The sequence below is a fragment of the Triticum urartu genome, chromosome 2A (assembly GCF_056163025.1).
Source record: "Triticum urartu cultivar PI428250 chromosome 2A, HENAU_Tu73, whole genome shotgun sequence".
Lineage (NCBI taxonomy): Eukaryota > Viridiplantae > Streptophyta > Magnoliopsida > Poales > Poaceae > Triticum > Triticum urartu.
Genome location: NC_141874.1, coordinates 158,716,894 through 158,736,028, shown reverse-complemented (window position 1 = coordinate 158,736,028; position 19,135 = coordinate 158,716,894). Strand labels below are relative to the sequence as shown.

General features: G+C 51.0%; 2 protein-coding genes across 3 annotated transcripts; both read left to right on the top strand.

Moving 5' to 3' along the window:
• Positions 1 to 2,948: 2,948 nt before the first annotated feature.
• Positions 2,949 to 5,762, top strand: LOC147984374 (uncharacterized). Its single transcript, XM_087543520.1, has 2 exons — positions 2,949 to 4,316; positions 5,153 to 5,762. The coding sequence occupies exons 1-2, from the start codon at positions 3,027 to 3,029 to the stop codon at positions 5,246 to 5,248; spliced, it is 1,386 nt and encodes a 461-aa protein (XP_087399646.1). The 5' UTR covers positions 2,949 to 3,026; the 3' UTR covers positions 5,249 to 5,762.
• An 8,314-nt stretch (positions 5,763 to 14,076) lies between these two features.
• LOC125536479 (uncharacterized) lies at positions 14,077 to 16,274 on the top strand. 2 transcript variants are annotated; one of them, XM_048699707.2, is made up of 2 exons: positions 14,077 to 14,266; positions 14,670 to 16,274. In XM_048699707.2, the coding sequence occupies exon 2, from the start codon at positions 14,707 to 14,709 to the stop codon at positions 16,027 to 16,029; it is 1,323 nt and encodes a 440-aa protein (XP_048555664.2). In that variant the 5' UTR covers positions 14,077 to 14,266; positions 14,670 to 14,706; the 3' UTR covers positions 16,030 to 16,274. The 2 variants fall into 2 exon arrangements, with proteins under 2 accessions (XP_048555664.2, XP_048555665.2); XM_048699708.2 differs by lacking the exon at positions 14,077 to 14,266 and adding an exon at positions 14,273 to 14,521.
• Positions 16,275 to 19,135: the final 2,861 nt, after the last annotated feature.

Genomic DNA, 19,135 nt, shown 5'->3' with positions numbered 1-19,135 from the left:
ATAAACTTAAGAACCATATCGAGCGCAGAACCGAACGCTTTTAATTATTTGCACGCAAAACAATTTTCTAAAAAAACGTGAATGTTTAGTGAAACCGTGAACAATTTGAAAAATTGCGACTAAAATTTACAAAAACTCAAACTTTATAAAAATGCAAGAAATTTTAGGAAAAGGAACATTTTTTAAAATCCCCAAAAAATTGAAAACGCGAACATTTTTTTGAAAAAGCTGGAACATTTTGAAATGCAAAAATAATTTAGGCATACGCAATTTTTTTGAAATATGGGAACATTTTTTTGAACTCCTAAACAAATTTGAAAATACAAACATTTTTTCAAATTTGCGCACATTCTTTTAAACTCCCGAACAAAATTTGAAACACAAACATTATTTAATATTTGTGAACAAAATTTGAAACTACCAGACAACAATTGAAAATATGTAACTTTCTTGAAATTCATGAACAAATTTTGAAATGGGAACATTTTTTTAAACTCCCGAACAAAATTTGAAAATACAAACAATTTTCTTTAAAATTTGAACGATTTTTTAAATGGAAACATTATTTTGAAATCCTGAACAAATTTTGAGCAAGAGAAAAGGAATCATTTTTTTAAATGCAACCATTTTTAAATTTCTAATCAATTTTGAGAAGGAAATAAACTTGAAAAAATAAGAAAAAGGAAAAGGAAAGAAAAAAAAGAAGAAACAGAAAAAAGAAACACGAAGAAAAAGGAAAAGGAAAAGGAAAAAACGAAAAATAAATAAAATGGAAAGCCAAAAACCGAAAATGAAGCAACATAGGAAAAAAAAATCGGTTGAGGGAACCTTCTAGAAGGTTCCCAAAACCGGTTGGCCGCACTTGTGTAAATCCCGAAGTGGGCCGGCCCATATTCGTCGCTAGCATCGCTACTCTGTGAGATTGCCCGACAGTTTGCCGCAGCCAGCGGCCAGTAGGGATTGGACAGAAGGTGCTGAGGAGGAGCTCTCTAGGGATTGCGTGCCTCCCCCAACCCCTCAAACCTAAAATCTGAAAAAAGAGAAGCCTCGTGAGAAAGCCCATTCCTAGTCCTGGGCCTCGCGCTACTCTCACATGATCAGCGTCTGACCTTGCAAAGTTTAGATATGACCTAAGAGAGCTCCTGCGCAATTCCTATATGACGCTCCATGCGACAGATTGCCGTTGAATCGCATAGGCATGGAGCTAGCGATGCTATAATTGGACGACCGATTTAGCGATAGCAGTTTACACACTGTTTCGGTCTTGGGAAAGTTTTTGGAACATCCTCCTCAACGGGTTTTCGTTCGTTGTTTCTTTAGTGTGTTCTTTGTTTTTGTTTTCTTTAATACAAAATTCAAAAAAGTTCAAAGTCTTCTTTGCTATTTAAAAAACCACTTTTTTTATATAATTTTGCTAATCTAATCATCAAGACATATGTTATAATTAGTAGTGGGCATGTATACTTGCTAATCTTAATTAATCCATAGTGTAGTATGCAGGGGGGAGGGGGGGGGGGGTTGGGAGGAGGATGAAGCGGGAGGAGCAGAACACATGACTGCCAATGGTCGCACCGTACGCTTGCGCGGCGACCGACCAAAATTTCGGCCGGTCAACCAAGGCCTGTTACTCACCATTGTTTATTCATTACTACACAAATTGCTGAAAACTGCCATCCATTGGATCTAGATTGTGTGCCTCCGGAGGCGTTCACCGGTATCTCACCCTTAGCAAACATTCGCCAGATAGTTTTACGGTAAAAGAAAACCACACCATACATGGGTAACATCATTACAAGATCCGTGCGTGCGGAAAAGGCATCATGCCGTGTGGTTAACAAAAGAACCGCCGATTAGAAAAAACACCCCGCCAGCGCCGGTCACACCAGTGTCGCCACCGCGCCACACACCGTGGCCGCCCCTGCCCCGCCGTAACTTTTCCCGGGTGAAATCTTCATGCTTTCACAGAGCTCCCCCCACAACCACAACCACAACACACGCGCTCCTGGCGAATCAACCTGTGGTTGAGTTGGTTAGGTGGACAGTGGCATCCCCAACCCATGAGGGCTCAAATCCTGGTGCTCGCATTATTCCTGGATTTATTTCAGAATTTCCGGCGATGCGCTTTCAGTGAGAGGAGACGTTCCCGTCGACGACGAGGCGCCTATGGTGGGATAGGGTGTGCGTATGTGCTCATAGGGATAGGGTGTGCGTGTGTGCGTTCATAGGGTGAGTGTATGCGCGTGTATATGAGCGCTTGTGTCTGTACTGATGCTAAAAAAAAACACGTGCGCTCCTGAACGCCCCCGTGATGACCCCTTTTGACCCCCCGAGTGGCTATTATCACTTACCACGACGCGTGCAAGGCGTCCACCTCGCGTCCCGCTGTCCCGCGTGCGCTGCCTGACTGACCGCCCGACCGCTCCCCCGGGAAAAAGCGGCACCACGGCTCAGGTTTCACGGCCAGCCGTCCCCGCCCGCCATGGTGCCATCCGGAGCGGAGGCGGAGGTCGAAGCCGGCCGTCCGTGTCGCACGAGACAATACGACGACGCCGTCGCGCCCAACGCGGCACGGGCGGGAACAAAACAAACAAACGGAAAACAAGCGATTCCTTGCTTCCACGGCCACCAAAAAGTAAAGTAAACCGGCGGTGGCCAGCCCCTGCCCACTGCCCCTACCCATGGCGCTTTCCTCCCCGACTGCTGCCTTGCCCCCACGCCGCACCGCACACTCCTCCCACTGACAGCTCCGCAACGGGCCCCGCACGTCATCGGCGAGCGGCGCCACGCGACAAGTGCGGGAAGCGGGGTGAGATTTTCAGCGGCGCGTCGACACCTGGCCGTCGTCAACCCGGAGGCGGGGGCTACAAAGATCCACGGCGCGCGCCTAGTGGGTGAACTGTGTCCGCGCACGGGCATCACCGTACGTATACGTCTACGCATTTTAGCAGGACACCGGGCAGCCCAACCCCCCCCCCCCCCCCCCCCCCTCCCTCCATCATCACTCCGCCCGCCGACGCCAGCCAGCCATGGTGTCGCTCGCCGGCTCCCAGATCCTCTCGCCCAAGCAGAGGCCGTGCGCGCCGCGCCGCCCGGGCCACTCCATGCGCACCATCCGCTCCGCGCTGCTGCACCCGGACTCGCCCCCGGGGCCCAGCTCCCGCCCGCGCGCCGCGGCCGCGGCCGACGAGGGGGACTCGGACATCGAGAACCTCACCGACTCCGTCATCGACTTCCGCCTCAGCGAGCTGGCGGCCACCGCGGGGCCCGCGCACCCGGCGGCCGTCGCCAAGTCCTCCTCCGCCAACGCGGCCGCCACGGAGATGCTCGAGCTGTCCCGGGACTTCTCCGACTACTCCAGCTTCAACTCCGACATCTCCGGGGAGCTCGAGCGCCTGGCCGCGGCCGCCGCCACACCCAGATCCGACGCGCCGGACCTCGCCGCCGTGGATCTGAACGACCTCGAGTCCATGGATCTGTCGGCGGACGCGGCGCCGCTGGACCGCGTGGAGCCCTTCGTTCTGGCGTGCGTGCAGGCGCTGGGGCCCGACGCCGCGCCCGACGCGCGCCGCGCGGCCGCGGCCAGGATAAGGCTGCTGGCCAAGCACCGCTCCGACATCCGCGAGCTGGTCGGCGTGTCCGGGGCGATCCCGGCGCTGGTGCCGCTGCTGCGGAGCACCGACCCGGTGGCGCAGGAGAACGCCGTGACGGCGCTGCTCAACCTGTCCCTGGAGGAGCGGAACCGCTCGGCCATCACGGCGGCGGGCGCCATCAAGCCGCTCGTCTACGCGCTGCGGACCGGGACGGCCTCCGCCAAGCAGAATGCCGCGTGCGCGCTGCTCAGCCTGTCGGGCATCGAGGAGAACCGCGCCACCATCGGCGCGTGCGGCGCCATCGCGCCGCTCGTCGCGCTGCTCTCCGCGGGCTCCACCCGGGGAAAGAAGGACGCGCTCACCACGCTCTACCGTCTCTGCTCGGCGCGCCGGAACAAGGAGCGTGCCGTCAGCGCCGGAGCCGTCGTGCCGCTCGTGCACCTCATCGGCGAGCGCGGCACCGGGACGTCGGAGAAGGCAATGGTGGTCCTTGCCAGCCTCGCCAGCATAGCCGAGGGCCGCGACGCTGTGGTGGAAGCCGGTGGGATACCCGCACTGGTCGAGACCATCGAGGACGGCCCTGCGAGGGAGAAGGAGTTCGCCGTGGTCGCTCTGCTTCAGCTGTGCTCCGAGTGCTCCAGCAATTGTGCGCTTCTCGTCCGAGAAGGGGCGATCCCACCGCTCGTTGCGCTCTCGCAGTCCGGCTCTGCTCGTGCAAAGCACAAGGTATACGTTCTAACCCTCTCATTACAAATGTTATGCTGAAATTGGATGTGATTTGCCGAATTTTATTTTAGCGATAACAATTGGCGATTAGTACGAGTACTCATTCATATATCAATGTTTTAACTTGTCAGTGTAAGGTTTGAGCTTTTGATGCCACTGTCATTGTACTGAACAGTGTGCAACGAATTAATCAGTTAGAGTTTGATTGAAGTCCGATTGACAGTACTGGAAAATGTATTAACTCTGGACCGGTAGAATGACAGCGTGCGTGTACCTGAGTTTAGGTAGATTTCTACTACCTGGTCTTCAAAAACATCCAAATCAACACGTGTTTCATCACGCTAGTTGTATGCATTGCCTTGTACTACTACTGATCAAGGAGGTGTTGACTTGTACATTCAGTTCACATGATCGAGATCCGCACTTGCTTAATTTCACACTTGTTGAGTACAGTCCTGAATCTGCTAAACCTTGGAAGTACAGGAGGATGAGTGCCCTCTCTCCTACAGATCAAAGAGGCCACCAAGTCAAAACTACAGTTCTTAAAATTCCGTAAACAATGCTTGGTGTCACTAGAAACCGGGCAAGCTTAAAATTCCGTGCGAAACCATGTGCTTGAGATTTCCCACTGAAATACTCGTGTACGTGCTTATAATTATAAGTTTCGCCACTAGAGTCTGTCTACTTTGCCATGACTAATCTGATCCTCATGCGTGCCTTATTTTTTTTCGAAAAGAGGGATCACACCCCGTGTATGCCTTATATTATATTTTGCTCAAGCTGAAAATCATTCCTGAATTCCAAGCCACTTATACGTTTGGTTGTGTGATTTGCAGTCTGAGACCTTGCTAGGTTACTTGCGCGAGCAGCGACAAGGGGGCGGTGGCTGCCGAGCCGGACCAGGCGGCGCAGCTACGAGCATGGCTCGGTGACGCGCTGGTCATGCGACGAAGCTACGAGCTTGGCTAGGTAATGCAATGCAGCACTGGTATGGTGAAATGCAGAAAGTAATGCTTGGTTTGTCTTTCACCTCGCCGGCTCCGTTCTTGATTTTGGCGTCGAGAACAGAGCAGCCCTATATGGATGGGACGGGGCGCGATGATCATGTGTAAATAACGGCCGGCTCTTGGCTGGGTTATGTGAATACATATGTGGTCTGCGACAGCGAGCGATGGAAGGTTAGATGGTTGGTCACTAACATCAGTTGAGAGGAGCATCCAGGTTATCTTAGGAGAGGACATGGATTGCTGCTCGGTTATATGTGTGGTGTCGGGTTGTAGCTGTGTACAGGATGTATGTTAGGGCGGTAATATGGTAATGCCGGCTTGGCTTCGCGAGGTTATAGGGGAATGTTGGATAGCCAAACCATGTCTTTTTTACTTGATGTTTGGAGTCCAAATCCCCCCAGTTCCGTTTTATGATCTTTTTAGCGTGACTAGTTTCGCAGACTGTTTGTTCCCCGATTTCTCCTGCTCCAATTGGTCTGTTTCTACCATTTTGTAGCTCCGGCACTCAGCTTATTTACCTGATGTAATCCATATGGAAGCTGCTGCTTCCAGTGACTGGTTCGCTGCGATAGCTGCGGTGCGGTCATGATCAGTAACACAGCTATGGCGAACCAATGCATGCCAGTGTGGTATGCCATGGTTGCACTCAACAATTCATTCAAGATTAAGCTGGCTGGCTGTCATAACTAGTGGCCCCCTTTGTGACTGATCGACATAGGCCTGTCCCGACCACTGGTTCCTGATGCAACACATGAGCCAAAGATCAGGAATGCCAGCCGAACCTTGGCAGCAAGGGTTCGTGCGATGCTGGCGATAGGTTTCGGCTCCGAGGACAAGCCCCAGACCGGCGGTACGTCGCACAGCTTTCGTAATCTCGGGTCGTTGTCTTGGCTAGCTGGCCGAGTGACCCGTGTCCGAGTTGCCGCCTGTTACATTGATTTAGCGTCAGAGTACGACCCGCCTAGCTAACGGATCGGGATGGCGAAGTTCCGTGGACGTAGCACAGTTGAGCGCTGTTGGGCTGCGTCCTCCGGTCTCCAGAGCTGACCCGCTCCTCGTGTTCCTGTTGTTGTTTATAGCTATGGCTTACTAGGACGTGACAGTGATGCTGACGCCGATTCTATCTGCTTGACCGCTCGCTTTTGCGGTGGAAATGTGTGTTCACATTTACCAACCCAGTGGCAACGCGAAGAGGGCGTAGGCTATTTGACTCTGCTGGCAGGCCATGTTTTGACCCTGGTTTGGTGGGTCTTTTATCTCTGTTTTCTGAGCCGGAACAGCTTGCAGATGCACGTCCATAGCTTGGAGTTTTCAGAGGCGCAACTACCACTTGTGTTTTTGTGCTGGAGTCAGAAACAGCGTGAGCAAGCCCTCTCGCAAACTTATGCTGCTAAGTGTGGCCCGTGTGGTCAGTCAGCACAGCACATAGAAAATGCATGAATAGTAGTACATTCCAAATTGGAGGTGCCGCCGACGGCTCGCCAACAAGGGTCGCGCATCGGCATCAGTCAGTCAGCCGGCCGCCGGCCATAAAATATGCAGCCGACGTTACCTACCTGGCGCTCATTCATAAACTATAGCGGCCCGTGATCTGTAAAATAGATCACCCGCTCCGCTCGCTCTTCTTTTCCGACCCAACACGCTCACGCGGGCTCGCGCGTTCGGTAGCTCGTGTCCTCGTCGTCGCGTGACAGACTGCGCGCGTACGCACGCGCGCTGTGCCGACGCCCAGTTGCAGCACGAAGCCTGAAGAAAGAAAGAGGGAGAGAGGCCGTGCCGGGGGCTGCACCGATGGAGAAACTTGCGAAACGTCGGCGCCGTGGACGCCCGCCAAACTCGTCTTTGTTTTCATGTGGTGATGGCGGAAGCGATTGATGAATGAATGATGATGGTGTCCCGCCACGCATGGAGACGCGCCCCCGTGCTGCTCCGTACGTAACGGCACTGGCCGGCCATGTGCGTGCGGACTGCGGACTGCGGACGCGAGGCGGTGCAGTTGCCTTGTACTAGCGCACTTCTTCTCTGGGGTCAAGCGTTTTCACAGGGACCATGGATCTGGTGCGGCCGGGACCTCCTCCTTGCCCACCAGTCTTCCGGCCGGGCCACGGACCGAAGCCCTGTTGAATGCACGGTGAACCACCGAATCCATCCTCACGCATGTACGGTGCCCCCTCCCTGTGCCGAAAGTCTTGTGTGTTCCGTCAAGCGACGGCCTTCTCCGTTCAGTGTTGTTTCCAGTCACTCAACTGTCTTAGCCAATACGTAAGGACAGTGAAGGGAGCTAGTGAACCAAGAGAAATACTAACACTCCATCTAGTACAATGAAAGTAGACAAGGTACGTAAAAGCAACTTTAACGGGGCGACCCAAACAGACGCGTACTTTTTTTGTTCGTTTGAGTTGGCCAGGCGGACATGCGCGTTCGTATTTTAAAATGGATCGGCTTGATCGCCCAACAGGAAGGCCAACCCAAATGTGCCGTCGTGAAAAAAATAACAAATTGCACAAAATAAATATAATTAAACATGAAGTGGTCCACCTAAATCTAATAAACATTAAATAAAACATTAGAAAAAGTCTGGGCCCGCCTGCTGCCGCCCCGCACGCTGTCCTAGACGCCGTCGGCCTTGCTCTTGCCCTTGTCGTCGATGTCGCCGTCGTCGGTGAGGTCGATGAAGACTGGAGCAGGGCCAGCCCACTCGAACGCCGCCTGGTACGCTGCCAGGGCAGCCTCCTCCGGCGGCGACATTGCGGCAAGCCGCGCGCTCCTCCTCCTCCTCCACGAGTCGGAGCGCCTCTGCATCGCGTTGGAGTATGAACTCGTAGCGCATCTACTCCTCGCAGTCGGCCTGCTCCTGGCGGAGCCAGTGATCCTTCCATCGCGCGAGGTGGGCCGCCTCCTTCTCCGGCGTCGCAGCGAAGTGGACGGAAGGCGCGCTCACCCACTCGCGATACTGACCCGTCCACGAGTAGGCCTCCACTGGCCAAGTGGGTGGAGGCGGGGAACGCTTACGCGTCGGCTCCGGCTCCAGCTTGGGCTTGGGCTGGACGGGTGGCGACGGTGGCACGAAGAGCGGGGTGTGGACGGAGTTCCCCGCCGCCGACAGGGCAAGGGCTTGCTCCAGCCCATTCCAGTGCGCATCTTGCAGGGCCTCCTTGAGGGCGGCTTGGTACTCCGCCTCCGCCTCCATGTCCTCTGGCTCTACCTGCGGGGGCGGCGGTGGGAACGGTGGCGGGACGGCGTCGATATCCGAGCGCCGTTGCTTCTCGTGTTCAAGGGCGAACCACGCCTCCCAGTTGGGGGATTCGGCGGCGTACTCTGGCAGCCGACGCTGCTACGGCGTGAGCTGCGCGCGCCTGGGCACCTCGTCGTCGTGCGCCCGTTGGGTACGCGGAACCGTCGGCGCCGGGATCCGCTGCGGATCCAAATGCCAACGGTGCGGCAGCGTGACATCGGGGTACGACAATGGCTGCATGTACTTCCAGTGCCACCGCGCTTGGTGCACCGGGATGTGCAGGCGCCGGCGACCAGGGCGAAAACGCGTCGCCGCCGGAGGAGGAGGGGGGGGAGCGGAGCACGGGAGGACGAGGCGCCGGGGGTGCCCTTGCCCTTGCCATTGCTGCTGCCGAAGAGGCCCATGGACGCGCTAGGGTTTGCGGTCGCCGGCGAGGAAGCAAAGGGAGTGTTGTGAGGCCAGATGTGGACGGAAGAAGTAGATGAGGCCGACCCCGCCGCACGCGTGGTTAAAAAAGGACGCTTTCACCGGCTGACGCGTGGGCCCGTTGTCGGTGGTCATCATAAATAAGACAACCGGTGGCGGTTGGGTGGCCGCCAGGTGTGGATGCGGCGGACGGTGAGGAGACGCGCGGCACGTCCGCGCCGACGCATTTCAGGCATAATTTTGAGTCAGAAATGGGTCGGCGCGGACGCTAGACGGACACGATTTAAATTTGGGTCGACGCGTTAGGCCATCACTTTTGTCCGCGCCAATTTAAACGAACATAAAGAGACGAAATGGATCGTCCCATGATCTATCACTCCACCATGTCAATCGCGACGACTCGTACCGGCCGGGCATGGCGCACGCATTCAATCAAGTGGAAAGCGACGACCGTTTTGGCGGCAAGTCACACCACGTGATCGGCTGCACCGGCGCCGGACCCCCCGTCCTTCTCACTTGCACCGGCGCCTACCAACGCCCGTCATGTGGCACCGCCACACGGTTAGCATTGCACAGCAATACGATACTTTCTCCATTCTAAAATATAGCGTGCCTGTGCATCCCGAGGTTCAACTTTAACCATAAATTTAACCAATGAGATCAATTGCGGCGGAAGAAAAAATTATATAATTGAAAACTTTTTTCGAATACGAATTCACTGATATATTTTTTGCTCCCGCCGCAATCGATCTTGATAGTTAAATTTACGGTCAAAGTTGAAGCACGGGGATAGAGGAAATACTATGTTGTGAAATGAAGGGAGTACTCCGTGCTTCCAATCATGCCTCGCCCCGTACACAGTACACGTGATGATCAAACAAGGCGCAGACCATGTCGCCTTCACCGTAGCAGAGCAGGCTAGGCTAGGCGCCATGGCAACCAGAATTCGCTGTAGCGGCAGATGGGCTGGATCTCGATCCATATCCTGCACGCCGGGTGGCCGATGGAATACTCTTTTTTTTCTTTTCTTTGGAATAAAATGCAGGCGATACTGCTTCACCAGGGGAAAAAGTGGAAGAAATCTGCGGCCGGGTGCATGCACCTCTCTTCGATTCTCTGAGTCGAACGTTGGAGGGCTACGTCTGATCTGCATCTGCCAGTAGTACTACTGTACTAGCGCTTCATTATTACTACTCCGTGTTCACGCGCGGTCGGCACCACGTAGGCATTTGATTCCGGGGTTTAGAATAATCAGACGGTTTTATTTTGCAAGTTACTAGTAGTAGCACTGTTTTTTTTTTAGGATCGTAGTAGCACTGTTTCAGTGTGGTATTTATGTCGATTCGTTCTCTTGGATTGGTGAGCAACAACAGCTGTTTTTTTCTTGGGCCTTATCCAGATTCGTCTGTAATTTAGGCTTTTTCTTTTGGGTTTTACTATACATTGGACCAACTCTCTGTATGTAGATATCTTCTTATTTAACAATAAAATTATATATCTGGACAATGAAAAACATCTTAGCTCATCCTAGTGCCAAAAATGTATTCCATTCATAACAAAATATAAGATCTTTTTTGACACTGTCATATAGTGTCCAAAAACGCCTCATATTAAGCTATAAAGGTAGTACCGTATAATGAAGTTTATGTTACTAAGAAATACACCCGTGCATTTGCAACGGGTGAGAAAAATCACACACCTCTAACTCAATAAGCATCGTCAAGACCTCTCATGGCTCTACGTCTTCTCTTTTAACACGCCAACCCATTTTAAAATTAGCAGCTAAACACATTTTAAAATTAGTAGCTAGTTCAAAGTTACTCACCGAGATACTAATTGGTTAATTCTTCTAAAAGAATTTAGCAGGTTAGTATTTAATCCCTTTGAATTATAATTCTCATCTTTTGTGATGTTTGAATTAGATGTTGAACTTCAGAGACACCTCATATCTCCTTCCTAATATCTACCTCTTTGCCAGTCAAATAAGTGAAAGTTACGAACGAGATGGTTTTATAGGATTGGACATCAATTCACTGGCATTACACTGCATTGCAAATAATTTGATTAGATCTCATCAAATATATCGTGATGCAAAAAGTGAGGATGTAGCATACATGCAGAAGAAAAAACAATCCTGGTGTCAATCACGCAGTTCCAGTATTTCTGCTCTAATATTCCATGAAGTGAGATTTAGGTGCTCCAATATTAGTGATATGCGACTTTTACTTCCAATATTCCAACCAGCAATTCTCAAAACATGTAGTATTGCCAACACATGCTCCTTATTGCGCTGGAGTTGGAAACATTCGGGTCATGTATGTCGATGGGATGGAACATGGTGCGCGCAGACAATAATAGTAATATGATGATCGACAATATCTAGGAGGCTGGCAAAATGTAGGTGAGTAGATGCGTGCGAGTAATTGAAAATTTTCCCAGCTAGCATGTCGTGGGCTTGTAGTGGTCGGTGTAGATTGAACGATCAAATTCGTACTCAATGATACATGGTTCGAGCTCCTCTTCATTTGAATGGATTCTACTCCTTAATGCATTCTTAGTGGTGTGAGGGTTCAACTAGGTGAGCTTCGGTGCATTGGGGATGATGACGGCGTCCCATGCTGGTCCATGGCAGCAAATTAGGGCAACTTGCATATATATAAAGATAATGGATTCTGCTTTGTATGAAGTGAGGACTACATATTTCTGGGCTATTGAAAAACGAATCTTGCATGAGTCCCAATTGGACACGAGTGGTAAGAAGACAAGTCATGCGAACCAACCTATAGTATCCTCTGCCCACTAGAGTCCAAGTCTCAAACTTGGATGCTCGCATTTTTTTGAATTTATTTTGTGCCTTCTGGCGATGTGCGTTCAGTGGGAGAAGATATTCTCGTTGACTATGAAGGAGTCTGTGGCAACTTCGTCAATCTCAAGACGATGTGCTGGTTCAGTCTATCAGAGGTGTTCGTAGGGATATAGTGTACGCGCGTATATTTATAGAGATGAGTGTATATGGATATGTATGAGCCTCTGTAATGTGTTAAATACAACAGGACCTTTGAATATTTTTTGGGTACTTATTACCGACGGACAGGAAAATTCAAAGAGGAAGAAATACACGATGGTGTGTGAGGTTGTGTGTTGGTTCGAGCTGTAGGGACTCACTTTTCTTTTTCATAACAGCTTTTTCTTTGTGAGAATTTCTTTTTCCTAATAGCTAATGGGCTGCACTAGGAGGCAGGCCGGCCCAGAGGTCAAACGTGGCCCATTAACCCAGTGCGGGCAGCACGAACGGGCGTAGTACAGAGAACCGGTTTTTTACTTGTCTGTGGCATTGCTGTAATTTCTGCCAACTTCAGCGGTAATTTTATGACAGACAGACAGAAACAATCCTCATTTTTTGTTATTATTATTATTACTATTATTTAACGTTCTACCTATAAGCACCTTCTAGCGGCGTATCATCTTGAGAATGATCGTTACATACGCCTTCGTAGACGACAAGAGCATCTCTCACGGAATGCAGTTTGTCGAAAGGTTTGAAATAAATACAGGAAAATATGAGCACCAGTATCAAGTCTTATACTTTGACCCTGATGAGTTTGGGATACCATAGTTCTCCTATAACCATCTAATCATAGGTTGGTTTGTCAATCCTCTTATTGTCTTTTTAACACAATATAGACCTAGACACTTGTATATACACACATTCACCTTTATGAACACACGACGCACACCCTACCCATATGAGCATCTCGGAGAGACTGAGCCGGCATATCATCTTGAGATTAACGAAGTCGTCACAGACTCTTTCATAATCGACGAGAACGTCTCGTTGGAATGCCTGAAATAAAATCAGAAAAATGTGAGCACCGATGTCAAGTCCAGAAATTGAACTCTGACTCCACGGGTACTTTAGACGCCAAGATATTAGACGCTAAAGCGGGGTCAGACGGCAAAATAAGTTTGAGTTGTCAGTGGGCGAAACAAGTTTCTTCAGGGGCCATTGAGTAAAAATAACAGCTTGGCAGCGGACGAGCGAGCAAGCGATCGATGGATCGGAGAATATCTGGTGCACCGTACTCGCATCGAAATATTACAAAAAAAAAGCTAGCACATTCACACAACACAAACGTAGGTTGTCATGAAAATTCAAAATAAAATTTGAAAGATAGCTCAGAAAAAGAAAATGACAAAATTCAACACTTAATACTACGTAGTACATAGCATTAGTTGAGCTCTAGATTTTTCTTCGGATTTTTTGAAATGTTCTATCTACGGCATGGGTGCATTGGATGCATCCTCGGATCGGTGAGGCGCGGGCGAGGAATGATGGCGGCCGCAGAAGCGGATGATATCCGCTTTGAAAACTCTGCGCAAGCGTGCGGCCGCGCCGGGTCCCCCACTGACAGCGACGCGCCCAACCACAACCACACCCACACCCACCCGCGCGCGCGCCCGCGAAACCTCTCCTCCTTCCTCCTGCTCAGCGAGCCCAGACGGTTCTCGTCAATTAAAAACAAAAACGAAACGCAGCCTCCCATCAAAAGGCCTCCCCCGCCCCCACGCCGCGGGCCCACCCACGGAGGGAGGTGGCGGCGCCCCATTGGCCGGCCCCGTCACGCGCTGCGGCCAGCCACAAGGCTCCAAGCCCAGGCCGGCCCGCTGCGGCCGCTTGCGCTCGCAGAATCCCTCTGACTTTTCCGCACCGTGGAAACTTGAAAGACCAGCGGAACAAAGCGCTCCCCGCCTGCCCGCGACCCCTTTCCCGTATTTTCCACCCGTATATGCGCCCGGCTCTCTAAAGCTACGGCGGCACCCCATTTTCTACGCCTCCGGAACGTGCGCAGTCTCCTGACGGCTAAGTGTGCGGCCGCGGCACCGCCCGCTTTTGAACACTACCACCGCGTGATCTGAATAATCTACGGCTAAGCGTGCCAATAATATCATCGGTTAGATTAGCAATCAGCCTGCCTGTAGGAGTAGATTAGGCTGCTGTGCTGTGGACTGTCTGTGGAGGCTGGCTGGCTGGCGGCTAAGGCCGAACAAGGCAATAAAAGCGAGCGCAGTTAGGTAAAGGGTGTAGAAAAGAAAGGCAGAGGGCGGGGAGGGGGCTATAAAAAAATCCCGTGCTACTGCCCTAATTCCCTTTGGACTTTGGCGTTATATCCGTCCTCGAGCCCCTCCCGTCCCGTCCCGGCCCTCGCCCTCTCTCCCGACCCCGCCTGATTCCAGTGGCGCTGCTGCTTCTTCTCCGCCGGGACAGACGAGACACACGCTGGGTAAGCACGCTCTGAGTCTGAGTCTGAGGGACGTCCCCCCCTCTTGTTTGCTTCCTTGTTTTCCGTGGGATTTGAGCTCTTGCTTGCGCTTTCCCTTGGTTGGGACGGGGACCTACCTATGCATCGATCGACTTCTCCCTGGCATGGAAATTTGTTGAGGAGTTCTTTATCTCCGGTTGATGTTTGAGTAGTTGAGTTGAGTTGAATCGAGTTGGCTGGCTGGTGTGCGGTTCCGGTTTGGTTCGCTGTACAGTGGTAAGCGTCCGCCGACGGTTCCTTATCTCCGGCTTGCGCACCTAATCTTGGATTTTGACCATCCAGCTGCTCTCCCACCTGTGTGCTGGGGAATTAACGCTAATCTTGTATGGATTTCGTTTGATTCGTGCTTGTTTCTTGGTTGCAGTTGCGGAGGAGCTAGCGGCGGAGGTGCTTTCTTCATCATGGAGTCGCAGCAGCAGCAGCAGATGGAGGCGGTTTCTGCGCCGGCCGCCTGCACGAACGGGGGCGGGGAGCTGATCGGGTACGTGGACGTGCACGTGCGGAGCGCGCGGGACATCCAGAACATCTGCATCTACCACAAGCAGGACGTGTACGCGCGCCTCTCGCTGCCGGGGGAGGGCGCGCCGGCGGCGTCCACGCAGGTCATCAATGGCGGCGGCCGCAACCCGGTGTTTGACCAGTCCGTGCGCGTCGGCGTGCGCGCGGGGGACGTCGACGCCGCGCTCCGCTGCGAGGTCTGGATGCTCAGCCGGGTCAAGAACTACCTGCAGGACCAGCTGCTGGGCTTCGCGCTCGTGCCGCTCCCGGACGTCGTCGCCGCCGAGGGCGGCACGCTCGCGCGCGAGTTCCCGCTCTCCACCAACGACCTCTTCCACTCCCCGGCCGGGTTCTTGGAGCTCGAGCTCTCGTACATCGGGGTCGTGCCCGATGTCATTCCCGTCTCGCCCACGCCCAAGCCTGCGCTGGCCGATCCGGATGAGTGCGAGAACGCCGGCGGCGGAGCCGGCGCTGGCGCAGGGAAGGACTACGAGAACATGGAGTTCCCTGACATGAATCTTGTGGAGGAAAACCAGATTATGCTCTCGGAATATGTTGGGCTGCCGTGCACGGCCATGGAAACGCAGAGCTCCGAGAGCCTCCTGACCTCGGAGGACGTGGATGGCGCCGCCACCGAGTCCCACGACGCTGGCGTGCGCGTCGTGCAGAGCTTCTCCACGGACTACAGCACCGCCGACTCGGCCGGCGCCTTCCGGAGCGAGACGGCAGCCAGCAGCGTGTCCACCACGGAGTCCCCGGCCGCGGCCGTCCCGGCCACCCCGCAGTCCAACCCGTCCGAGCCGTCAGGAAACGCCCTCTCATCAGCAGGCCAGAAGGAGAAGGCCTCGGACGCGGCGGAGGTCGATTCGTCTCCCACCGTTCAGGAGAGCCCGGCGGTGAACTCGCCCAGCACCGTGTCTGAGAACGCGGTGGACAAGCCGCCGCCGGCGATGAGCTTCAACTTCGCGGAGGAGGTGCAGGTGAACCAGAAGGAGATCATGGACATGTACATGAAGAGCATGCAGCAGTTCACGGAGTCGCTGGCCAAGATGAAGCTCCCGCTGGACATGGACAATGGCAGCGACAAGAGCGGGAGCGGCCCCGCCGCCGCCTCGCCCACGGATTCCAGCGGCACCGACTCGAGCGCGGCGGCGAAGAAACCGACGGCAGGGGCTGCGCAGGAGAAATCTCCCAAGGTGTTCTACGGAAGCCGAGCCTTCTTCTAGTTCTAGGAGGAAGGAAGCCGGAGTAGTGCCGCCGGACGGACCCCGGACTAGAAGATGGCATTTGCAGCCATCCGTCTCAGCTGAAAACTTGGTAGCGCAGAGGAATAACACTTTTCTCATGCTGTTGTTTTACTTAGGCTTCGTCAGATCCCAAGACACATGCGGAAATTAGCTGCCCTGTATGTCTTACTTTTAATGTATCGCTACTCTAATGAGAAATGCTTGGCTTCTTTTGCTTGAGTATACACATCTGAATTACTTTTAATTCGCAAAAAATGAGAGTATAGACATCTGAATGTGAGTTGCTATGTCTGCAATCTTCTTAGGTCCCGCTTGAAACGCACTAAAATTTACAGGAATTTCATAGGTAGTATCAACCAGAGCGGCGTGAGACAGCAACAGAGTAGTGGCCAGCTCCATGTTTGATGTTTCAAATTGTAGATGGTATTTGATGATTCTGCAGATCTTGCTCAAGGGTTAGGACGATCGACAGGGATGCTGATCTTGTCGGGAAGATGTGTGTAAACACCCTGCCTGATGGCTTGTGGATGTGGAAAGTTGAAGCGCATCGGGAACCTTGTGTAGCCATCATCATGTCATCTCTTTCCCTTTCAATCCAGCTCATCTTCTTCTCCCTACTTCCTAGTTTCTGGTTTTGTAGTTGTAGTGTCCACCAAGGAGATTCCATCTTAATATGCTACCATGGACCTCGCCAGCAATTTTGCGGTGCCTAGTTTGCCGAGGCAAGAAAACATCAGATCTGTTTGATTCCGACGTTCCTACTAATTTATGTAAAAGCTTTTCTTGAAGGTATATATAAAACTATAAAAGTATGAGTAAGTTACAATAGGAGGGGAAAGAAAGAGAAGAAAGGAAAACAATCATTGGACCGGTTAAAAATTAACCAATTCCAGCTCCAGGAATAAAACAGCCATAACAAGATTACATGTGATCTGTTATCCAAGCTTGACAACAAGCAACATAGTACTTAAGCAACACAAGATCTTCCTCTTCCTTTTTTGATAAAACCCCTTCCTTTTTTAACATAGCTCTAGTATTTAGCCTGTCATCTAGAATTAGCCAGAAGAAAATTTTGTGCTTGAGTCCTGAAGAGATTTGGACTTGGTGGTTACCCAGAGAAGCATGTAGATAGCTCTAGTATTTAGACTGTCATCTAGAATTAGCCAGAAGAAAATTTTGTGCTTGAGTCCTGAAGAGATTTGGACTTGGTGGTTACCCAGAGAAGCATGTAGATATCTCTAGTATTTAGACTGTCATCTAGAATTAGCCAGAAGAAAATTTTGTGCTTGAGTCCTGAAGAGATTTGGACTTGGTGGTTACCCAGAGAAGCATGTAGATAGCTCTAGTATTTAGACTGTCATCTAGAATTAGCCAGAAGAAAATTTTGTGCTTGAGTCCTGAAGAGATTTGGACTTGGTGGTTACCCAGAGAAGCATGTACATAGCTCTAGTATTTAGACTGTCATCTAGAATTAGCCAGAAGAAAATTTTGTGCTTGAGTCCCGAAGAGATCTGGACTTGGTGGTTACCCAGAGAAGCATGTACATAGCTCTAGTATTTAGACTGTCATCTAGAATTAGCCAGAAGAAATTTTTGTGCTTGAGTCCTGAAGAGATCTGGACTTGGTGGTTACCCAGAGAAGCATGTACATAGCTCTAGTATTTAGACTGTCATCTAGAATTAGCCAGAAGAAATTTTTGTGCTTGAGTCCCGAAGAGATCTGGACTTGGTGGTTACCCAGAGAAGCATGTACATAGCTCTAGTATTTAGACTGACATCTAGAATTAGCCAGAAGAAATTTTTGTGCTTGAGTCCTGAAGAGATCTGGACTTGGTGGTTACCCATGAAGCATGTACATGTGCATGGATGGGTAAACATTGTTATTTGAAGAGCATTTCCAAAATATCTTTGCCAAATCCATTTGGCTGTTGAGGAACCAAGCGTGAGAAATGTTGGTCTTGGGGACCATGAGAGTTTGTTTATGATCTCAGGATGATCATCACAAACAATTGAAACATTATATAATTATCTGTATGCTTTATCTTCTTGTTTGCTAGATAAGGTATGCCATGTCATGATTGCTAGAATTGTCATGATATTGTTTCCATGCCATATATTACTTCACTTAGTGATACTGTTATATTGTTATTTTGGGTTTACTTGCGAGTACTTTCAAAGTACTCACTGGCTCATTTTTGTGGTCGGGTGTGAAGCAAGGATTCATCTTCCTTCTGTCGGAAGGAACTGGTCGAGAGTGTGCTAGGGAGTAGTGGTCCAGCTAGAGCCTTTCGGAATGGAGTCCATCCAAATCCATGGGTGCCCCAGTTAAAGTCTTCCATTGTAATATGATAAGTTACTCTGTTCTTAGGAGCTTGTTGTATCAAGCCTTACATTAAGAACTGTATGAACCCTTATAGTTGTATGTGTGTGTTGTGATGTCAAGATTTATTAAGGCTCGTGCTACAGTGATTCCTGGGCTGCCACATGCGATGCATCAATTATGTGAATTGGTGTGTGACACATAACACATAGAAATAATATTACTTTAAAGTAAACCAACGATACAATGAGAATACGTGGGCTCCAAGGCTATGCCGCAGCCCTTAGCCTGAGGGGATTACTCACACACCATAAATATAGATCACATGCAAAAGACATTGTAGATGGTACTTGAAGATGAATGATTGACAATAGTCTTACAATGTCGTTGTATGTGAAGTACACTTAATTACAAGTTTATGGTTGTGGCTGTGGGTACAAAGACTATAGAGATGGAGATGGTTTTGGAGATGGAGATGGCGGCTATAGAGGGTAATGGCAGCAATCGTGAAAGTGCTAGTTATCGACTAGAGGGGGGGGGGTGAATAGGCGATTTTTATGAAAGACTTCAAAACACGGGGGCTTTGAAGACAAACGATAGAAATGAACCTATTGATATGTAACGGAAGGTAGACTACACTAGACAAGCCACAGTCTAGTAAGCAATGAAGTGAAAGTACGAAGACTATCAGCAGCTAGGTAGTATGGATTAGGATGGAAGATAGTATGAAGATAGCGAACAGTCTTCACACAGTGAAGCCAATCAA

What these genes read in the sequence shown, in the direction of transcription:
- LOC147984374 (XM_087543520.1), top strand. Translation starts at nt 3,027, where the DNA reads ATGGTGTCGCTCGCCGGCTCCCAGATCCTCTCGCCCAAGCAGAGGCCG. An exon ending in CTGCTCGTGCAAAGCACAAG is followed by an intron (nt 4,317 to 5,152) that starts GTATACGTTCTA and finishes TGTGATTTGCAG; the next exon opens with TCTGAGACCTTGCTAGGTTA.
- LOC125536479 (XM_048699707.2), top strand. Translation starts at nt 14,707, where the DNA reads ATGGAGTCGCAGCAGCAGCAGCAGATGGAGGCGGTTTCTGCGCCGGCC.